At 33.9% G+C, this 18,125-nt stretch overlaps 3 protein-coding genes across 3 annotated transcripts; 1 reads left to right on the plus strand and 2 right to left on the minus strand.

The window, feature by feature from the left end:
• Positions 1 to 93: 93 nt before the first annotated feature.
• Positions 94 to 1,036, minus strand: LOC129918690 (COMM domain-containing protein 10). The gene is made up of 2 exons (XM_055999384.1): positions 757 to 1,036; positions 94 to 683 (listed from the first exon to the last, which is right to left on the minus strand). Exons 1-2 carry the CDS (start codon positions 786 to 788, stop codon positions 119 to 121), a joined length of 597 nt encoding a protein of 198 aa, XP_055855359.1. The 5' UTR covers positions 789 to 1,036; the 3' UTR covers positions 94 to 118.
• Positions 1,037 to 2,759: 1,723 nt separating this feature from the next.
• Positions 2,760 to 7,000, plus strand: LOC129918689 (U2 snRNP-associated SURP motif-containing protein). Its single transcript, XM_055999383.1, has 4 exons — positions 2,760 to 3,022; positions 3,159 to 3,255; positions 6,029 to 6,188; positions 6,258 to 7,000. The coding sequence occupies exons 1-4, from the start codon at positions 2,915 to 2,917 to the stop codon at positions 6,892 to 6,894; spliced, it is 1,002 nt and encodes a 333-aa protein (XP_055855358.1). The 5' UTR covers positions 2,760 to 2,914; the 3' UTR covers positions 6,895 to 7,000.
• LOC129918691 (iron-sulfur cluster assembly 1 homolog, mitochondrial) lies at positions 6,925 to 10,988 on the minus strand. The gene is made up of 5 exons (XM_055999386.1): positions 10,760 to 10,988; positions 10,624 to 10,677; positions 10,479 to 10,554; positions 10,340 to 10,414; positions 6,925 to 7,263 (listed from the first exon to the last, which is right to left on the minus strand). Exons 1-5 carry the CDS (start codon positions 10,841 to 10,843, stop codon positions 7,160 to 7,162), a joined length of 393 nt encoding a protein of 130 aa, XP_055855361.1. The 5' UTR covers positions 10,844 to 10,988; the 3' UTR covers positions 6,925 to 7,159.
• Positions 10,989 to 18,125: the final 7,137 nt, after the last annotated feature.

The raw sequence follows: 18,125 nt of genomic DNA on the forward strand, positions 1-18,125 counted from the left end.
TAAGTGCTTAATATTGATGCGAATAGATTTTGGGCGAAGGGGCGAGGGGACAAGAGAAAAATGGGGAAAAAGAAATAATTAAATAAAATTAAATTACAAGTTGAAAATTTGGTTTTCTTTATTTTCCACTTCTCATTGCATCCAATTCATTTTGAATTCCCTCAAATTGATTGTACAAATTGAGTAATTCATCATGATTCATTTCCCAGTTTATGTCCTCGCCGGCGGCAGTCTTCAATTGGAGCACTGCCAAGGCTGTCTTCTCCTTTTGTTGACAATGTGATGAGATTTGGACATTGAGCTTCCAGGCGACATCTTCAATTTCATTGGATTCGTACTTGCCCTCTTGGAGATTGTCAAGAATTGGTTTGGTATTCTTGATCCAGAGCTTAATTATAGCATCGACTTTGTCCTCGTTGAGCTTGAGCTTGTCACGTAATTCCATTTGGAGTTTTGTTGGTTTAATGATAAAAGTAGATGTTCGCTTGAGAATGTACGAGAATGTTTTGATGAGGAGAAGGAAATCAGCTCGAGGAACACCAACGAGCTTTTCCAATTGCTCGAGGGCATTTTCTGGTTCGTTATGGTCTTCATTGGGACTCATATTGCGATGGACATAATCGAGGACTGTACAAAAGACATCGTAGTTGAGGGAATTGATGATTTTAATACCCTCGCGAGCTCTGAACAGTGGAAAATATTATAACGAGTTACTTGTATAAAAAAGGTAAAATATTTTTTTATTTTTCATTTTACCTTTCAGTAATTTTAATCCAATTAATACTCATTTTGTTTGTTTAGTTGTTGTTTTTTTTCTTGGGTTTTAAGGACTTATTGGAATGTTTTGTGAGATTCTTTTTTATTTCAAAGCAGAAACAAGTTTTAAATACTTTTTATTTGGAGATCTAAATTTTTTTAATCATAGGCTTTTATATTTATTAAATTTGTGCAGTGATTTTAAAGAAATTAATTTTTCGAATTTTTACTTTTTCTCACGAATGAAATTTATTTTTGTTTTTTATTTTTTTACATCACGTCATGTCATCAAAACATTTTTTTTTTTGTTTCAACTGTCACCATTGACCGCGTTCATAAATAAATCAAATTATGTTTTGTGGGATGATTACATTCCGACTTCAGTAATCTCTAGGTGTGTTTTTTATTACAACCGGTCTTAAGGCTTGGCCACACCGGAGGGTACGCGGTAGCGGTACGGGTAGCGGCAACGATATTTGTATTAAAAAAATTCCACACCCGAACGTTGATGTGTCAGTTTGGAATTTTTTCCATACAAATACCCGTACCGTTACCTGTACCTCTACCGCGTACCCTCCGGTGTGGCCAAGCCTTTAACTGGACAAAAAAACGCAGTCTGGGCTAAGCAATTTACATGTTAAATACAACAACACCTTAGCCCCTTGGGCTTAGTTGTTTAGCCCGGAGATTTCTCTGGGCTTAACTTTTTGAACAGTTTTAAATCTGTGCTACCAGACTAATTTTTTCATAAATTGTTTAGAATTTGTTTAAAAACGTGAAAACTCACGTTTGGAAGGACAAAATGTATTAAAATAGTTGTGCTAGCATACATTTTTGTATCTCTTTGTAAAACATACATGAAAAATACAAGAAAATGACGAAAGCGAAAAATATGACAACTTTAAATTTTTGTTGTGTCGGCTGTTTTCGGAACATTCAATATACAGTGCTGCCAAGATTTCAGGTTAAGCCCCGAGGCGTTTTTTTTTGTCCAGTTAAGACCGGTGGTAATAAAAAACACACCTTCTGTGTGCCATTGCACACTACCGCAATCTTATAGCAAAGTAGTTTTTGGGATTTTTGCTTTAATAGCACACGAGTATGGGATTATGTATGTTTATTGTTTGTATATTGCATTAAAAATAATTTAATTTTATTTTTGTTTCAAAAACAAATAGCAGAAAAAATAGACTTTTAAGACTTGGCCACACCGAAAGGGTATGAGCTAGTGGTACGGGTAATTGTATTAAAAAATTTATGTAGCTGAATATTGATGTTCCAGTTTGGAATTTGTTCCATATTAAAGGCTTGGCCACACCGGAGGGTATGCGGTAGAGGTACGGGTAGCGGTAACGATATTTGTATGAAAAAAATTCCACATCTGAACGTTGATATGTCAGTTTGGAATTTTTTTTCATACAAGTACCGTTACCTCTACCCGTACCGCTACCGCATACCCTCCGGTGTGGCCAAGCCTTAAGGCTTGGCCACACCGGAGGGTACGCGGTAGAGGTACAGGTAACGGTACGGGTATTTGTATGGAAAAAATTCCAAACTGACACATCAACGTTCGGGTGTGGAATTTTTTTAATACAAATATCGTTGCCGCTACCCGTACCGCTACCGCGTACCCTCCGGTGTGGCCAAGCCTTTAAGGCTTGGCCACATTGGAAGGGTATGCGGTAGCGGTACAGGTAATTGTATGAAACAATTCTAAACTGGAACATCAATATTCAGGTGTGGAATTTTTTTCATACAAGTACCCCTACCGCTACGTAGACCGCTACCGCATACCTTCCAGTGTGGCTAAGCCTTAACTACCAGTACCGCTACCGCATATACCCTCCGGTGTGGTCTAGCATTTACTTTCGTAATTTAAGAGCCATTTGTTTCCCACTTTAAAATATCACAAAAATCTAATTGTGGAACGCGTCTATTTTTTGTTGTTGTTTTGACAGCTGTATCAATCCATTAATGGAGAAATCAAAAAGAACTCCGTGTTCTTGTTTGAAGGGAAGAAGCTGAACAGAGCTTATTATGACAGAACACAAATGATGCATCATGCGGATGCGGATGCAGATATCAACAAAGCAACCAAATTTTTGCTGCCGGTTTTAATTTTTTCTAAACTTTTCAATACAATTTGATTTTCAAATAAATGGACAACAATTTATTAAGCGAATTAGATCAATACATTAAATCCGCAAAAACTCGTTTACAAACTATTCTTACAACACTTGATTGGACGGTAGCGGATTCTCTGAAGGTGAGTTGTTGTGAGCTTCGACAAGGTCACTTGTGAGATTTTATGTTTGTTTTTTTAAATTTAAAACGTTTCCTTCTTAGAACGTTTAGAAAGAGCAATCAATAAATTGAGTCTTATGTTTAATATTTTTTTGCAGGCAAGCACTTGTTCAACTAGAAAGGAAGAAGAATATTTTAATAGAAATGATCCGCCTTTGCCGGAAAGTTTTGGTTGCAATAATTCTGTCGTCATTGGTAAGTCCGCTAATTTTTGTAAAGATAATATACCTTATGATTTAATTCTTATCTTTTTAGTATCTATTAAAATAGCCCTTTTTACTTATAGTTCTCTGGTCGCATAAACTTTTAAGCTTATTGTACTCTTCTATCTATCTAGAGCTGGTGGGATAAACTTTTTTCTAGTTCCTTCTTCTTCTCCTTCCTTTATCGGCGCTGTTATGATCTCTTTCACGTATCTGTTTCACACTAGCAATGCGCCTGTGGGGTTCGTCGGATTGACCTCAGAAATTTGCGCCAAGCCTCCCGGCTTAGTATTGTTCCATTTCTGAGGCCAACTGTGTGCTGGTGTTTTTCAGTTGCTTGTAGGTACCAGGAGTTTTTAAGGCATACCTTTCTTTATACGAAGCATCTTCATCTCAGCTGCCGTTAACTTACTTTCATACTTTTTGTACATTGTCCAACATTATGAATTGTATGTTAGTGCTAAAAGCACAACCGCGTGTAGCGCCTTCTTTGACTTAATCCACCCTACGCTTACGCAATGATTGATATCATCTTCGTCATCAGAAGTAGCTTCACTATTTATCATACATAGACCCCAGATATTTGAACTTTTCACAATTGGGAAGCATTACTACATTCAAATAAATGTTAGGAAAAGGCATGTGTGGATCAAAAAATGGGCAGCACAGGTATTCTGTGTTTTTCTCTTCCTTCTAGAACATCCACCCATACATCAAATGCTCGTTGCAGGGATATAGGGTCTTCGTTTATGATGACTCCATTGTCAGAAAAGAATAACTGATGCACTTTTGCGTGAGTCACTTTGCCTTCAAGCAGGAAAGAGGACTCAAGACGCTTCCCTGGTGTACACCTATTGTGATTTCGAATTCTTCGGTGACTCCAATTGCACGTCTAACTAACTGCTCCATCATACATGTTCATAATTATCCGCACATTATATGCAGATCTAGGGGTTGTCGATCGAATGCTTTTTTAAAATCAACCAATACGATATGCAAATCGTCCGAGGAATTCCGATGTTTTTCCTTAACTCTGGATTGCATCTGTTGAAGACTTACCTGCACTGGTCATCAAGCAAGATTCGCTCAACGATTTTCATGGTGTGTGACATCAGCTTAATCGAACGGTAATTATCACAGCTTCGGGTAAGAGTGCCCCTTGTAGATTAGAGGAAGGTAACTTTCTCTCCATTGATTAGGCGATGATGCGATTTTTCTAGTTCCTAGGTTCTGCAAAACCTTGTGTCAGCATAAAATAGATGACTGTTCGGGTCCGTTTCGTCAGTTTGAAGAGCGTTCTCTCAAAAAAAGTATTACTTTCATAGCCAACTTGAGAATTTAAGAATATAAGATTTTACAAGATTTCTGTTTGCATTCGAAATATATACTAGGCTATTATTTGGCTCGATAAGCACTTGGAACCAAAAAAAAAAACATTCCGGATTTTTTTGTCATTTTCACCAATTGAAATTTTATAACACAAAACTGGAACAAAATATTATTTTAATATTTTTTCTTGGTCGTTTAAGCAATTTCAACAGAAAATAGTGATCTTTAATGCATACAAAAATTTTAAAAATTGAAAAATGAAGTAGAGTCAGAATTCAGCTGTGAAAAACTAACCGGATTTTTTAATGGTAATTTTCAAAGTTAATATTTTGCTCAGTAACCTTTCTTTTTGAAGACTGCTTGGCACCAACGAGACTTGGACTAGGCCAAATTAAATAAAATAGAACTAAGAATATGCTCCTAGTCATTTTTCAAAGCTAAAAGTTAGTTAGTTGCTGAGGTGTGCTTTTTCTTTTCTACCCGTCACTTAAAGATGGCCCAAAAAATTTTTAATCGGGTTCAAGTCGGCTAATTGTTACGGTTATTCTAAGCCAGGAGTATTGTCTGCCCCAAACTATTGTTTAATGAGCTTTTAAGAATTTTTGGCATCATAACTTGCAGAAAGAGGCGACGTAAAGGCATTTCTTTCTCCTTTAATGGAGCCATTATCGACTCCAACATCTCTCTATTCTGGAAATTTGGTGTAACGGACTAGAGCCTGCAGCTGAAAAACCTAAACCATCACTGATCCTATGCTGTGCTTCACGATAGAAAGCATATTTTTTTGGTTTCAAACATGTACATGTTTGAGCCATGTCACAATCGGAACAAAACAAGCTAAAATTGCTTTTATCACTGAAAAGCATATTTTTCTGTTTTGTTATCGAGCAACTCAGATGTTTTTTTTGTAAATACAACCATGATGAAGTATTTTTATTTTCAAATTTAAAGTGTTTCTTAAGATCCTTTCATTGCTTACCTTTTTAGACAATGCTTAGTATAATGAAATGGCCTTTTTCCGAGCCGAAAGACCAAATCTCTCAAACCCTTTCTTACTGTACTTGATGTTGAAGGCAAATTAAGCTCCTAATAAATCGTTTAAGAAGTCGCAAAAGGATCTTTTATCAAAAAACTCATCATTCGCATATCAGTTTTTAGGGATATTTTGTGATGGCATACCAAAGGGATAATATTTTGTTTTATTTCGGCTTGAAAATGTTCTACAACTCAGTAACGAATTTGATGACTATAACGCGTTTTTTTTCCGTTATTCCATTAAATAATTTATACAATTCACAAAGCTAACAACTTTGTTTGTCACTGCAAACAAAATTGTGTTGAAGTTAGTCCGGTTAGTTTTTCACAGCTGAAGTTCTGACTCTTCTTCAATTTTTAAAATTGAAGAAGAGTCAGCACTGTATATATTTCAATTTCAGATGAAAACCAGCTGCAATCGATTCTGCAAACGACAAACGTTTCGATAGCTAAAAAGTTCTCAGGTATTCAATTAAATTTTACAAGAGAACAAAAATGTGAACTCTACGACCATGTTATTGCTAACACTGCAAAGACTTCGGAACCAGAACTCAAAGTATCGTAAGTTTCATACAATTTTAAGCCTAACGTTAATTTTAAAAGTATGATTTATTGTAAACCTTTTTCTAGACTTCCCAATGACCAAACTGATAATGCTATGACATTTGCGGAAATTGTAGCGAAAGCAAAGAAAAAAGAAAAGAAATTGCAAAGAAAATATCGAACAAGTAAACCAACACATATCGAAGAGGTTCGCAATTTAGTTTCCCTGCAAATGCAAGCATTAGATAAATACTTTAATCCTGAGACTGAAACTAAACCGGACATTTCAAGATATAAAGTTACTTATGAAGAACGGTTTCATGATTATAGAAGGTCTCGTCACAGAGACCATTTAAAATATGTAAAAAGAAAATCAAGAAGTCGCAGCAGTGATGAAAGAAGTCGAAATTACCATAACCGTAGAAGAAGTGATAAAAGGGAGGAAACTACGAGAAGGCGAAGTCGAAGTTATGATCGAAATAATCGGTTTTCGAAAAGAAAATCTCCCAGTATCGAAAGAAGAAAACACAGTCATGAAAGAAGGAAAAGTAAAGACAATCTACATTTATTAAAAAAGATTAAAAAAGAGAAATCAAGAAGTAAAAGTCCTAAAGAGAGTAAAAGTAAAGATGATTTACATTTAGTAAAAAAAATCAAAAAGGAAAAAGTTAGAAGCAAAAGTCCTAAAAAGAAGAAAAAACATAAACACCATCGAAAGCATTGAATCATAATTAAAGTGAATAAAACAAATTCAAACTCATAAGCACATCTTTTTTTTTATTATTATTAATTAACTTTGTTTTTAAAATATTTGAATATCATAAGCAAAAATATGCGCTACAACGGTCTTCAAAAACATTAATTTTTGTGTGTCGTGTCTAAGATTTTTTGTTTTGTTTTGAACAATAATTTAAATTAAGCTAAGCTAAATTTAAAGAGAAAATATAACGAGGCGTAATAGAGATTTAAATTAAAAATATAAAACTTTACTAAACACTAAATGATTCGCCACATCCACATGTGCCCTTGATGTTCGGGTTGTTGAAGACAAATTCACTGGAAAGTTTATTTTCAACATAGTCCATTTCAGTTCCTGTAATTAATAAAAAAATAAGAGGTGATTTTATTTGAAAGTGAAAATAAATATGATTGCAAGCCAAATGAACAGTGATCTCAAGAAATCTACATTATACTTCAATCAAAACTAGAAAGTCATTCCCGGAGTAGAAATTTAAAATATCTGAGGTAAGTTTTACAAGTATGTATTTTTATTCATTATCAGCAAAAGAAAATGCATTAAAATGAAGTGTTGGTAGTTTTTACTGCAAAAATAAGACCTTTTATACTAAAATACAAGAATACACTTTTAAAAATGTGCTTTTTAAAAATGTATTACTGGTGATGTCATTGCGTAGGATGTTCCAAAATTTTATTTTGTTTTTGTGGACAATGCATTGGGGCATACATTTGTAAATTTGAATAGCAGACTTTCTCATTATGTTATGGTTATTTTCAAGAAATGAAAATTAGTTGGCGTAGTTTCAGTTTAAATGAAAAAAAAAATGAAAATTCCTATGTTAAATGACTATGAAACTAAAAATTCAATTTTTAATATTTAAAAATCATCGTTTGTAGAGATAACACTCCTAAAATCGTAAAAAAAATAATTTATAAGCAGAAATTCGTACAATTTCCAATAACATTTTTCTATTTATTAATTAATTTTAAGAATTTAAATTTATTTTTGGTCATACTAAGTAAAAAGCTAGATTCAAGATGAAATAAAAATTTTGCACAAAAGCATAGAAAACAGTTAGTCAAACTTATTATTCACGACCCATATTAAGGTTGTGAGAAGAACCTGTTCTTCCAATTTGGTACGTAGAACCGTAGTAGGAACTTTTACCAAAAAGTTACCTTCAACACGTATCTTAACTTTGAAATAGATTACTTGCTACATAAGTTCAAGTGGTTTTAGTGCCGTAGGAGTTTTACACTTTAATGACCACGCGTCCTGGCAGTGTAAATTTTGCCAATTTCATAGGTATACATCTTCGCAATAGCGTATATACACTCCGCTTCAACTGAATAAGCACACAAATTTTCAAAGGTATTTTGTCCATTTTTTCCTAAAATTGAGCTTTCATGTATCATTTGATGATGTTTACCGTTAGCTTTTGATGTTGAGAAAACAAATCAGAAAGAATAATTTACAAAGTACCGCTATTTTTTTTTTCGTGTTCCCTTACAAAGCGTCCCATATGGAAAAATGCTGTTTTTTTTGCGTCAACTGAATAGGCACACGGTCTTTAAAGGTCAATATCTTCGTTGTTTGCGAGAGTTTTGAGGAGATTGGCATACCAAATCAAAGGTTGAAGTGTTCTTAGTAAGATTTGGTCGTTTAATTAAAATTAAAAAAAAATTAGTAGATTAAAAGCTTTGAATACTGCGAAAGGGCTAAAATTGATTTGTTAAATAAACAAGGACTGACCGGGCCTGCTATAGCTACCAAAATTGATCGGAGTCTCAGTGTGTTGCCTATTCGTACCTCAGAAATAAAAGTTCGTACAGGAAAAAAATGAATTGAGACAAAAAAAACGGCAAAAAAAGCAGTTAATCGACGAAAAATTTTGAGATCTGCCTCAAATTCTAGTGACTGTGGCAAAAATCAAACAAAAAGCTGGTGTTACTGCAAGTGTTTCAACAGTCCGCAGAGTAATAAATTAAATATATAAATTAAATATAAATAATAAATATTATTATTAAAAAAAATTGCATCCTAATATATTTGTTTTAAATAAAACTGTATTTGGAGGAATTTTTCTAACTTTAAAATGCATTTATCTCAAAAGGACGATTTTGGACTTATGTTGTTAATACCAAACTCCATAGATATTTTCTGCCATCCCGCTTAAATTCTTTTCCTTTTTCTGGATTCCAAGAACATTATGATTCTTTGCCCTTTGGTACAAAGGGGTTAAGTCACAAACTTGCACTTTTCGGGTTTTGATGAAATAATAATAAGCTCTTCTCCTTTATTTGGTTTCAAAAATATAAATTTAGAGCAACTCTTTCCTATAAAAACAAGAGGATCAATTCTCAAAAATTCATCGATTTTCATACATTAGCTCAACTTCGATCGCATTTTCTGGCAAACTAACATTTTTTGACTTCGGCCATTCCAAAGTAACGGAGAAGACATACTGACCTTGTTTCCAATTTATCTCGTTGAAGAAGAAATCTTTATTTTTGAAACTTAGCAGGTCTTAAGGGCTCATATGATAAAGTTGATATTCTAGAAGTTTTGTGGAAAAACTAATTAAATGTAGCCAAATTATTTGCAGATAAAGCGGTAACGGAGAAGACGCGTACAAGTCTTCTCCGTTACCGTCTTTGTCTGTTTATAGTTTAGCTATTTTAAATTAGTTTTTCTTGAAACTTCTAGAACTTCAACTTTATCATGAGCCCTTAAGACCCACCAAGTTTCAAGAAAAAATATTGCTTTTTTAACGAGATAAACTCGATAATAAGCGTGATAATGTCCTAAAAATGCAAATGGAATGGCCGACTTAACCCCTTTGTACCCGGCAAAGAATTTTACATCTTAAACATTCAGCAAATAGAGAGAATTTGTTGTTTGCTATTAAACAGGGACAAACTGGTTCTACTTATGGAACATAGACAAATACCAATGGAAATATGATTGGTTTGAAAGAAAGATTCTACCTGTGATATTTGGCACAGTGTCCGCTGAGATTTTTTCCTATTTCGGATATCTATTTTCAATTTTTTTTATTTTGTTGATGTCTTGAAATGATTTCACATTATTTAAAAATAAAAAATGATGAATTTGTTTGTGAAATTCATTTGAAGCGTATTAGGTTGTTTTTTTTTTTTTAATTGTTTGCTTAATATAATGAAATTCTACTCTATCATGGAACCAAGAACTCTTTAAAGTTCAGTTCGTAAAGAAAGCTTTGAAAATAAGTCAATCTACTTTCAATTTTATGGCGGTTGTTTCAAATTGATTATGCAATAATCCAGAATGGATGCATAACCATTTTAACTAATTTCTAGCAAAAAAAAAAAAATGTCAAAATTAATATAAACTTAGGTATGTCTTATCGCTTTTATCTGTTTTTTGAGATTTTAAATTTAAATAATCTCACCTAACAGTGACAATTGTGCTTTTTTATCGATAAAGATTTTAACACCATCCTGGGCAACTTCTTCATCAAGCTTGTCTGTAAAATAAGAAATTTCATTTAAAAAACCTTAACCAAATGCAAGTTTAGTATCTTGACTCACCCTTTTGCTTAGCATAGTCTAAGGTGTATGATAAACCATTGCATCCTCGCTGTCTAACACCAACTTTGAGACCGGTCTGAAAAGGACCAAATCAATGTTATTGTTTATTTGCATTAAACATTTTCAAAAAAAAAGTCTCTCTTACGTATTCGGGTTGCTGTGAGAGTAGTTCCTTAATACGTTGTACTGCAGAAGGTGTCTAAAAATAAATAACAAAAAAACTACAATGTAAAGAAGCTGCGGAGATCTTTCGATTTTTTATTATTTTTTTTTTATTTTACCAATGTTAGAGCTGCGCGTGTTGGCAACAATTTTCTTCCCTTCAAGGCACGAACTGTTGCAGTGGCGACTACTTTAGTTGCCATTTGAAAATTTTATAATATTTAATATTATTGTATAATAATAATTTATTGAGAATTTTTTTTCTTTACACTTTTTAAATTTCTTCCTCTATTTTTCGCGACTTTTCTTTTTGTGTGATGAGTTTCACAACAAAAATCGATCAGCTGATAAGTTGACATAAACTGATGACAGTTCTTTACGTTGTGTTTTGATGCGTAACTTGGCGTTCCGTAACATCAGTTTATACTGCTCAAAAAATTTAGGGGATATTTACTTAATGGGGCAACATTTGGTTGACATAATACTCGATGATATTTTTTCTTAAAATGTTCGCTGTGCTGGCTTTGGAAATTGGCAAATTTTTCGTTTTGCTTCAGCTGCGTACTAAGCTTAAAACAGAAATTTTGTTTTTGTTTTAATTCATAAAATAGGTGTGTTTTTTTGTTTATCTATATAGATTTTGTGCAAAAATAACAAATTTGTTTTGTGCTTCTTGTCGGAAAATGGTCAAATATTGCTAACAAAATTAGTTGTATGCGTGGTTTATTCAGTTTTTGTGCGTTTTTCACCGGTAATTTAAAAGTGAAAAATTTCAAAATAAATTATATATTAAGCATGGTACGCAGCTCGCGCTAAATTTTAGCTACCATACAAATTATCGATAAATTTTATCTGAGCTAAAATGGTACTCATACAAATTATCGATAACTTGTATGGGAATTTTATCTCGGCTAAAATTTAGCGCGAGCAGCGTACCAGGCTTCAAGCCTGGTACGCTGCTCGCGCTAAATTTTAGCTTCCATACAAATTATCGAAAGTTTTTAGCCGAGATAAAATGGATCCCATAGAAGTTATCGATAACTTGTATGGGAATTTTATCTCAGCTAAAATTTAGCGCGAGCAGCGTACCAGGCTTTAGGTGTGTTTTATCAATATAGATTTTGTGCAAAAAAAGGACATCGGGATTTTTGAAATCCATGCAAACATTTGGCATCACTGTACATACACTTTGGCAGCTGTCTGTCAAAAATGTTGCTTTTGTTTTTTATTTTAACTCCGAAATGAAAAGGCCATTACATCCATATTGGAAGCAAAACAAATTTTCACAAAAAAACAAAAACCATTTGTATGGCCATGGCATCCATGTTGGATTCAAAAAAATTTTTTTTCACAAAAAACCAATAAAATCATTGGTATATTCTTAGCTTCATTTTAAGACCATAACTATTAAAATTAGCTGTGTCGTTCTTGTGTTATAAGCGTTTGAAAAACGTGGAAACTTTTTTATTTTTATTTCTAATGTCGTTTTCTATTGACTTTTGAGATTTTTGTGTAAAATCCTCAGATTTTCAACTGCAAATAGAATATGGAATCTAGTTTTGTAATTGTGTACGAGATCTGAGCGTATACAAAAAATAAAACAACAACAAATGTTCAGACAAATGTCAAACAGAGGAGTGTGTGTGAAAGTGTGTGTGTTTGTATGCGTGAATCTTGATAAAAGTCCAGATTCAGATTTCTGATTCTCAGATTCATTTTTTTGTCATTTTTTTGAATCTCTAGACGCAAATAGATCATGAAATCTGAGATTTTTCACTATTCCCCCTCTTCACACCCCCCCCCCCCCCCCCTCCTTTCAGCTGTCAGATTCACAAATCTCATTCTGAGATTCGTCAATAGAAAACGACATAACTTTTCGAAAAAAAACTTTGGTAATTTTATGTATATATTTGTTCAACAATCTTATCAGGATCCATTTAAGAGATTTTATATGAAAAGTGCATTGCGTATGCGTATATACCGAAATATTAACATTTCAATGCAACTATGTCAAACAAATTTTTGATTATTTTTTTCTATGAGAGTTTTTTTCAAACCTCGTTTTCTCCGCTTTTTTTTTGTTAATATTTTCAGATATTTCTATATGAATACAACAATTAAACTACCTTGGCACTACTGCTTTTATCGAGAGAAAGTAAAATCTGGATAATTATCTGGATTTTTCAAAAATCTATACAGATAAAGTTTTTGTTGTTTTTAACACGTAAATTGTTTTGATTTCAAAAATCTCGATGTCGTTTTTTTGCACAAAATCTATATAGATAAACAAAAAAACACACCTATTTTCAGATATTTCTGTATGAACACAACAATTAAACTACTTGGCACTACTGTTTTTATCGAGAGAAAGTAAAATCTGGATAATTATCTGGATTTTTCAAACATCTATACAGATAAAGTTTTTGTTGTTTTTAACACGTAAAGCCTGGTACGCTGCTCGCGCTAAATTTTAGCTCCCATACAAATTATCGAAAATTTTTAGCCGAGCTAAAATGGATCCCATACAAATTATCGATAACTTGTATGGAAATTTTATCTTGGCTAAAATTTAGCGCGAGCAGCGTACCAGGCTTCACATTTGGCGCAATAATAATGTGGGTGACTGTAACTATGTCTGTTAAATGTCAGAAAGCGAGCAAAAGTTCAGTCTGGTTGGATTGATGGTTGTGCTCTCGTAGTGACAAGACGTATTGTTCCAAATAAAATAAAAAAAAAAAAAAAAAAAAGATATTCATAAAATCATAAAAAGTTATAAGCAGTGGTTTAAAATATTAAAGTGTTTTAAATAGAACTTATAAACTAAAGTGCCTAAGCAAGAAAATAAAAAAAAAACTCATCGAAAGATGAGTGAAAGTGGTGGGCGGCAGAAAAAGCCACCCGATAGTAATGATAACGGGACTGTGAAAATAAATGTGAAAGAATCAGAAGGTGGAATTACACTCCCTTCACAATTAATCACTAAGAATGATTTTCAAAGCATTTACCATAACGTTGAAAACAATTATAATAATCATGTTCATGAATTTCTAAAATCCCCAATTATAACGGAAAACGTCAGCTTGTCGCCGACAAACGGTGATTTACCAACATCACCAACACCATCATCATCACCAACACGTACAAATGATATGTCAATGGATCATTCAGATTCATTCGGAAAAGTGATACCAAGTGCACCAAATGGAAACTTGGAAAATATACTAAACAGAGATGTCGAATTATTTAAAAAAGTAGTATACAGAAAGAGAAACTCAAACGCAAATGAAGATGCAGCAACATCATCCAGCAGGAAGAGAATTTCCTTGAACTTACCGGACGGATCTCAACAAAAACCCTCGGATGTACATATTAATAGAAATAACAGGTTTGACATTTTTAACAAACTAGAAAATAACAATAATGTAAATAATAGTATTGATAAGTCTAATTTAAAAAAATCTGAATTATGTCCTGTAATAAAACTGCAAGGTATACAGTCAAGCACAATTTCTGAATATTTAGATAAAAAATTCCCAGATAAAAAAGATGTTGTAAGTTTCGAAAACAGGGGCTATGGAAGAGTTTGGCTTTATGTTGCAGATATTGAGCTTCATAAGCATTTTATTGAAATATTTAGATCGTCGGATGTAGAAGGTTTTTCATTTAAACCGAAAGCTTTGAAAAAGGAAGCTGTTTTATTGAAGGGCTTGTCTGGTTTTAGGAGTGCGGATGTGGGACGGGAAATCGTACGAATTGATCCGTCTATAAAAATATTTGAGGTTAAAGAATTTACTACCGGTTGGTCTCGGAAAAATAATATCTGCTTAGATACGTTTACTTGTCTATTAGAAGACAAAGAAAGCTTAAATAAACTCAAACAAATAAGATTTTTGCTTCACCATAGGGTCAGGTGGGAGAAATTTGAAAGAAAAGGTCCTTTACAGTGCTACAGATGCCAAAGGATTGGGCACTCAAGCCAGTATTGTGTTAACGTCGCAAGGTGCGTTAAATGCCGAGAAAAACATGATTTCGGGCAATGTAAGGTGACACCAGACATGGGAAGAGAAAAGACGGCATGCGTCAACTGTGGAAAAGAGGGTCATCCGGCTAATTTTTCTGGCTGTGAATATAGGGAAAAAATAATCTTACTTAGAAATAGCCAGAAGTTAGCTGGTAGATCTTATGCAGATATGGCACGAGGGAATATTCCTAATGTAAACACTGGTTCTTTTGAGAACCACAGCAGCAAGACTGCAAATAAAACTGCGAATAAAAATGAATTTGAAGATTTTCTCAACGAATCTAACGTCCTATTTGGAATTCCCCTTACAGAATTGATAACGAAAGTTAGAGCTTTTTGGCCTTGGTATACCAAACTAAGTCCAGATCAAAAATCTTCAGAGTATCTGAAGTTCGTTTTCAACCTCTGCAAATAAATAAATATGTCAGTACACCTAATAACCACAAACATAAACTCTTTAATTAGCAATGATAAGGTAGTTGAACTGGGTCTCCTTCTTGAAGACATTCAACCACACTTTCTATTATTACAAGAAACTCGTCTATCGGGCAGATACAACAGACAATTTAAGGATTACACTTTTATTCGAAATGATAGTGAAGTGGGAACGGGAATATTAGTAAAAAATTCAATTTCCTTCAGCAACTTACAAATTAGATCTTTGCTCTTTACTGCAACAGCAATATCAGTGCCTTTTTGGATCGGATCGGTTCAAAAATCATTAATAGTCGTTTCGCTTTATCTCCCAGGGAATCTGGGCCCTAGACTTCCTCATATTATTAATTCGCTTTTCTCAGCTTTAAATTTTCCTGAATTTTTCATAATAGGTGGCGACTTTAATTCTAGACACCCGTTTTGGGGTGACAGTAAAACAAACTCAAATGGAGCGCACTTATTTAACTGGTTCTCAGATGGCCACTTTCTTGATATGGATTTAATTCGCACAGACGGACCATCTTTTCCTAGGTCCGCATCTTATATTGATTTCTTTATAGCGTCTAACAATCTTACAAGTCCACCGCAAGTTCCTAGAAACTATGCTTGCGTAACACTAGATTTGATCTCGGATCATCATTCAGTTTTCCTGTCCATGGATCTTGGAGGAATTAATTTTCTCACAGCTGTTCCAAACCTTACTCAATCATTTACAAACACCAACTGGCGCCATCTGAACGCGGACCTCTCAAGGAAGTTGGCAGAAATCGGCATTCCTAATGACAGAAATCTTTCTAATAATGAAATTGACAATTACATAAGCTTAATAAATTCTAACATCGATGAATGCGTAAATGAGCATACAGACCAGTTTACGGCAAAAACGTATCAGGTGCGTATTTCTGCTGGCACCCTTGAGTTGTTCAGAACGAGAAAGGTTTGGAAATCAAAATTAAAAAGAATTTTTCATAGAGCTGGAAATAGAACATGCCAGGAATATATGGCACTTTCCTCCAGGATTTCGTGTCTTAGCAAAATAATCAAAGATTCTGTAAGGATAGACTTAAATAACAATTTCAAAGCTAGGTTACGCAAAATCATCCCATCTCATAATGTCTTTAAAGAAATAAATTCAATAACAGGTAGAAAAAAAAATTGTATATTAAATCCTTATGACACCCTGATCTATCAAGGTGTGTCTTACAACACGGATGAAGAAAAGCTTAATGCAATTTCTCAATTTTACTCAAACTTGTACACGCCCAGGTCCCCTATTGACGATTTTTCTGAATTAAGCGTAAGCACATTAACGAACTCGTATTTCTCTTGGACAGCAAACAATCCGATCTGCATGTTTTCAGAGGCGACTCCCTCCCACCTCGCAACGCCAAACCACTTCGCTACCTTGACTTCAATCGAAACTATACTGAATAATCTCAACAATAAAAAATCTTCAGGCCCGGACGGCATTTCAAACTTTCTTATCAAGAAAGTTCGGTCTACGATCACTATTCCGCTGACTATAGTAATAAATAACTGCATCAACAATAGTTATTTTCCGACTGCTTGGAAACATGGAAAACTGATACCGTTAAAAAAGAAAACAAATTCATTTGATGTGGAAGACTTAAGACCAATCTCGCTGTTGTCGAACCTGGGAAAGATCCTTGAAAAAGTCCTATTGGAAAAAATGCTAATCTTTGTCTCTGATAATAACATCATCCCGAATTCCCAGTTCGGATTCAGAAAAGCTCATTCCACGGAGCATGCACTTTTATACCTCCAGGACAACATTTTAAAAAATTTAAGAAATAAGCAGTGCACAGTTGCATGCTCAATAGATCTTAGAAAGGCATTTGACTCAGTGTGGCACAAGGGCTTGATCGCAAAACTAATTTCTTTGCATTTTCCAACAAATTTAATATTTATCATTAACAATTTTCTTTCGAAACGCACGTCAAAAGTTTTATTAAATTCCTCACTCTCAAGAGAATTTAGAGTCGAATCGGGTGTCCCGCAAGGGTCAATTCTTGGCCCGTTGCTTTTCAATATATACTTACATGACTTTCCAGCTGTTGAAGAAAACAGCTCTATGACAATTCAGTACGCTGACGATACGCTGATCTTGGCCAATCACGAACGACCGTTTGAAGCGCTTGCAAAAGTAAAAATTCACCTAGAACTTGTTTTAGACTATTTCAAAAACTGGGCAGTAGATATAAATAGCAGTAAATGTGAACTTATATGCTTTAGGAATGCGTCCCCTAGAGGGCACCATTTGGCTGTAAGAGAGAGCAAGCAATTAACCTTAGCTATCCAAGGAACTAACATTCCAGTTAAAAACAACATTAAATACTTAGGGATCACGTTAAACGAAAAGCTTAAAACTAATATACATGCCAGGCAAACTTTAAAGAAAGGTAAAGCAGCGTCAGCAATGCTAAAAAGGCTACTGAATTCCCGTGAACTAAACGTCAAAACAAAAATCCTTATGTATAAGACCCTAATAAGACCGGTACTTGCGTACGGGTTTTCATCCTGGTTCTATATCTCACCAACTGTGGCAAAAGAATTGCAGAGATACGAAAGAGTCATCATTCGTAAATGCCTATCAAAATTCAGACGACCTTCTGGGAAATGGTTTCACAATGCAACGCTTTATAGCGATTCCAATATAACACCGCTATTGTCTTACCTCACAGATTTAGCCACTAAAAGACTGAAAAAACTAGAATTCCATGAAAATCCTTTAGTAAAAAATATCTATGATGAAAATATATTAGTGCCAATACAAAGCAGATACTACAATTCCCCGATAAGTTTAATTAATCAAACCTCATTACAACTTTTTGATATTGATGATGACCCCTCCCACCTCCCACATTTCTATGCCAAAGCAAGCCCTTCAAACCTCAGAGGATAGCCTCTGTTTTCGAAAAAAGGTATAAGCAAAAAAATAAAAATAAAAGAGAAAAAAAAAATAATAAAGAAAAGAAAAAAAAAATGTATACTACTATTGAAATACAATT

The sequence above is a fragment of the Episyrphus balteatus genome, chromosome 4 (assembly GCF_945859705.1).
Source record: "Episyrphus balteatus chromosome 4, idEpiBalt1.1, whole genome shotgun sequence".
Lineage (NCBI taxonomy): Eukaryota > Metazoa > Arthropoda > Insecta > Diptera > Syrphidae > Episyrphus > Episyrphus balteatus.

Bases quoted from the DNA above. Each gene is read 5' to 3' on its own strand.
- LOC129918690 (XM_055999384.1), bottom strand. From the start codon at position 788: ATGAGTATTAATTGGATTAAAATTACTGAAAG. The intron at 684-756 runs GTAAAATGAAAA...TCCACTGTTCAG, and splicing joins TGGATTAAAATTACTGAAAG to AGCTCGCGAGGGTATTAAAA.
- LOC129918689 (XM_055999383.1), top strand. From the start codon at position 2,915: ATGGACAACAATTTATTAAGCGAATTAGATCAATACATTAAATCCGCA. The intron at 3,256-6,028 runs GTAAGTCCGCTA...TTTCAATTTCAG, and splicing joins CAATAATTCTGTCGTCATTG to ATGAAAACCAGCTGCAATCG. The intron at 6,189-6,257 runs GTAAGTTTCATA...ACCTTTTTCTAG, and splicing joins GAACCAGAACTCAAAGTATC to ACTTCCCAATGACCAAACTG.
- LOC129918691 (XM_055999386.1), bottom strand. From the start codon at position 10,843: ATGGCAACTAAAGTAGTCGCCACTGCAACAGTTCGTGCCTTGAAGGGA. The intron at 10,678-10,759 runs GTAAAATAAAAA...ATTTATTTTTAG, and splicing joins CACGCGCAGCTCTAACATTG to ACACCTTCTGCAGTACAACG. The intron at 10,415-10,478 runs GTGAGTCAAGAT...CTTATTTTACAG, and splicing joins AGACTATGCTAAGCAAAAGG to ACAAGCTTGATGAAGAAGTT.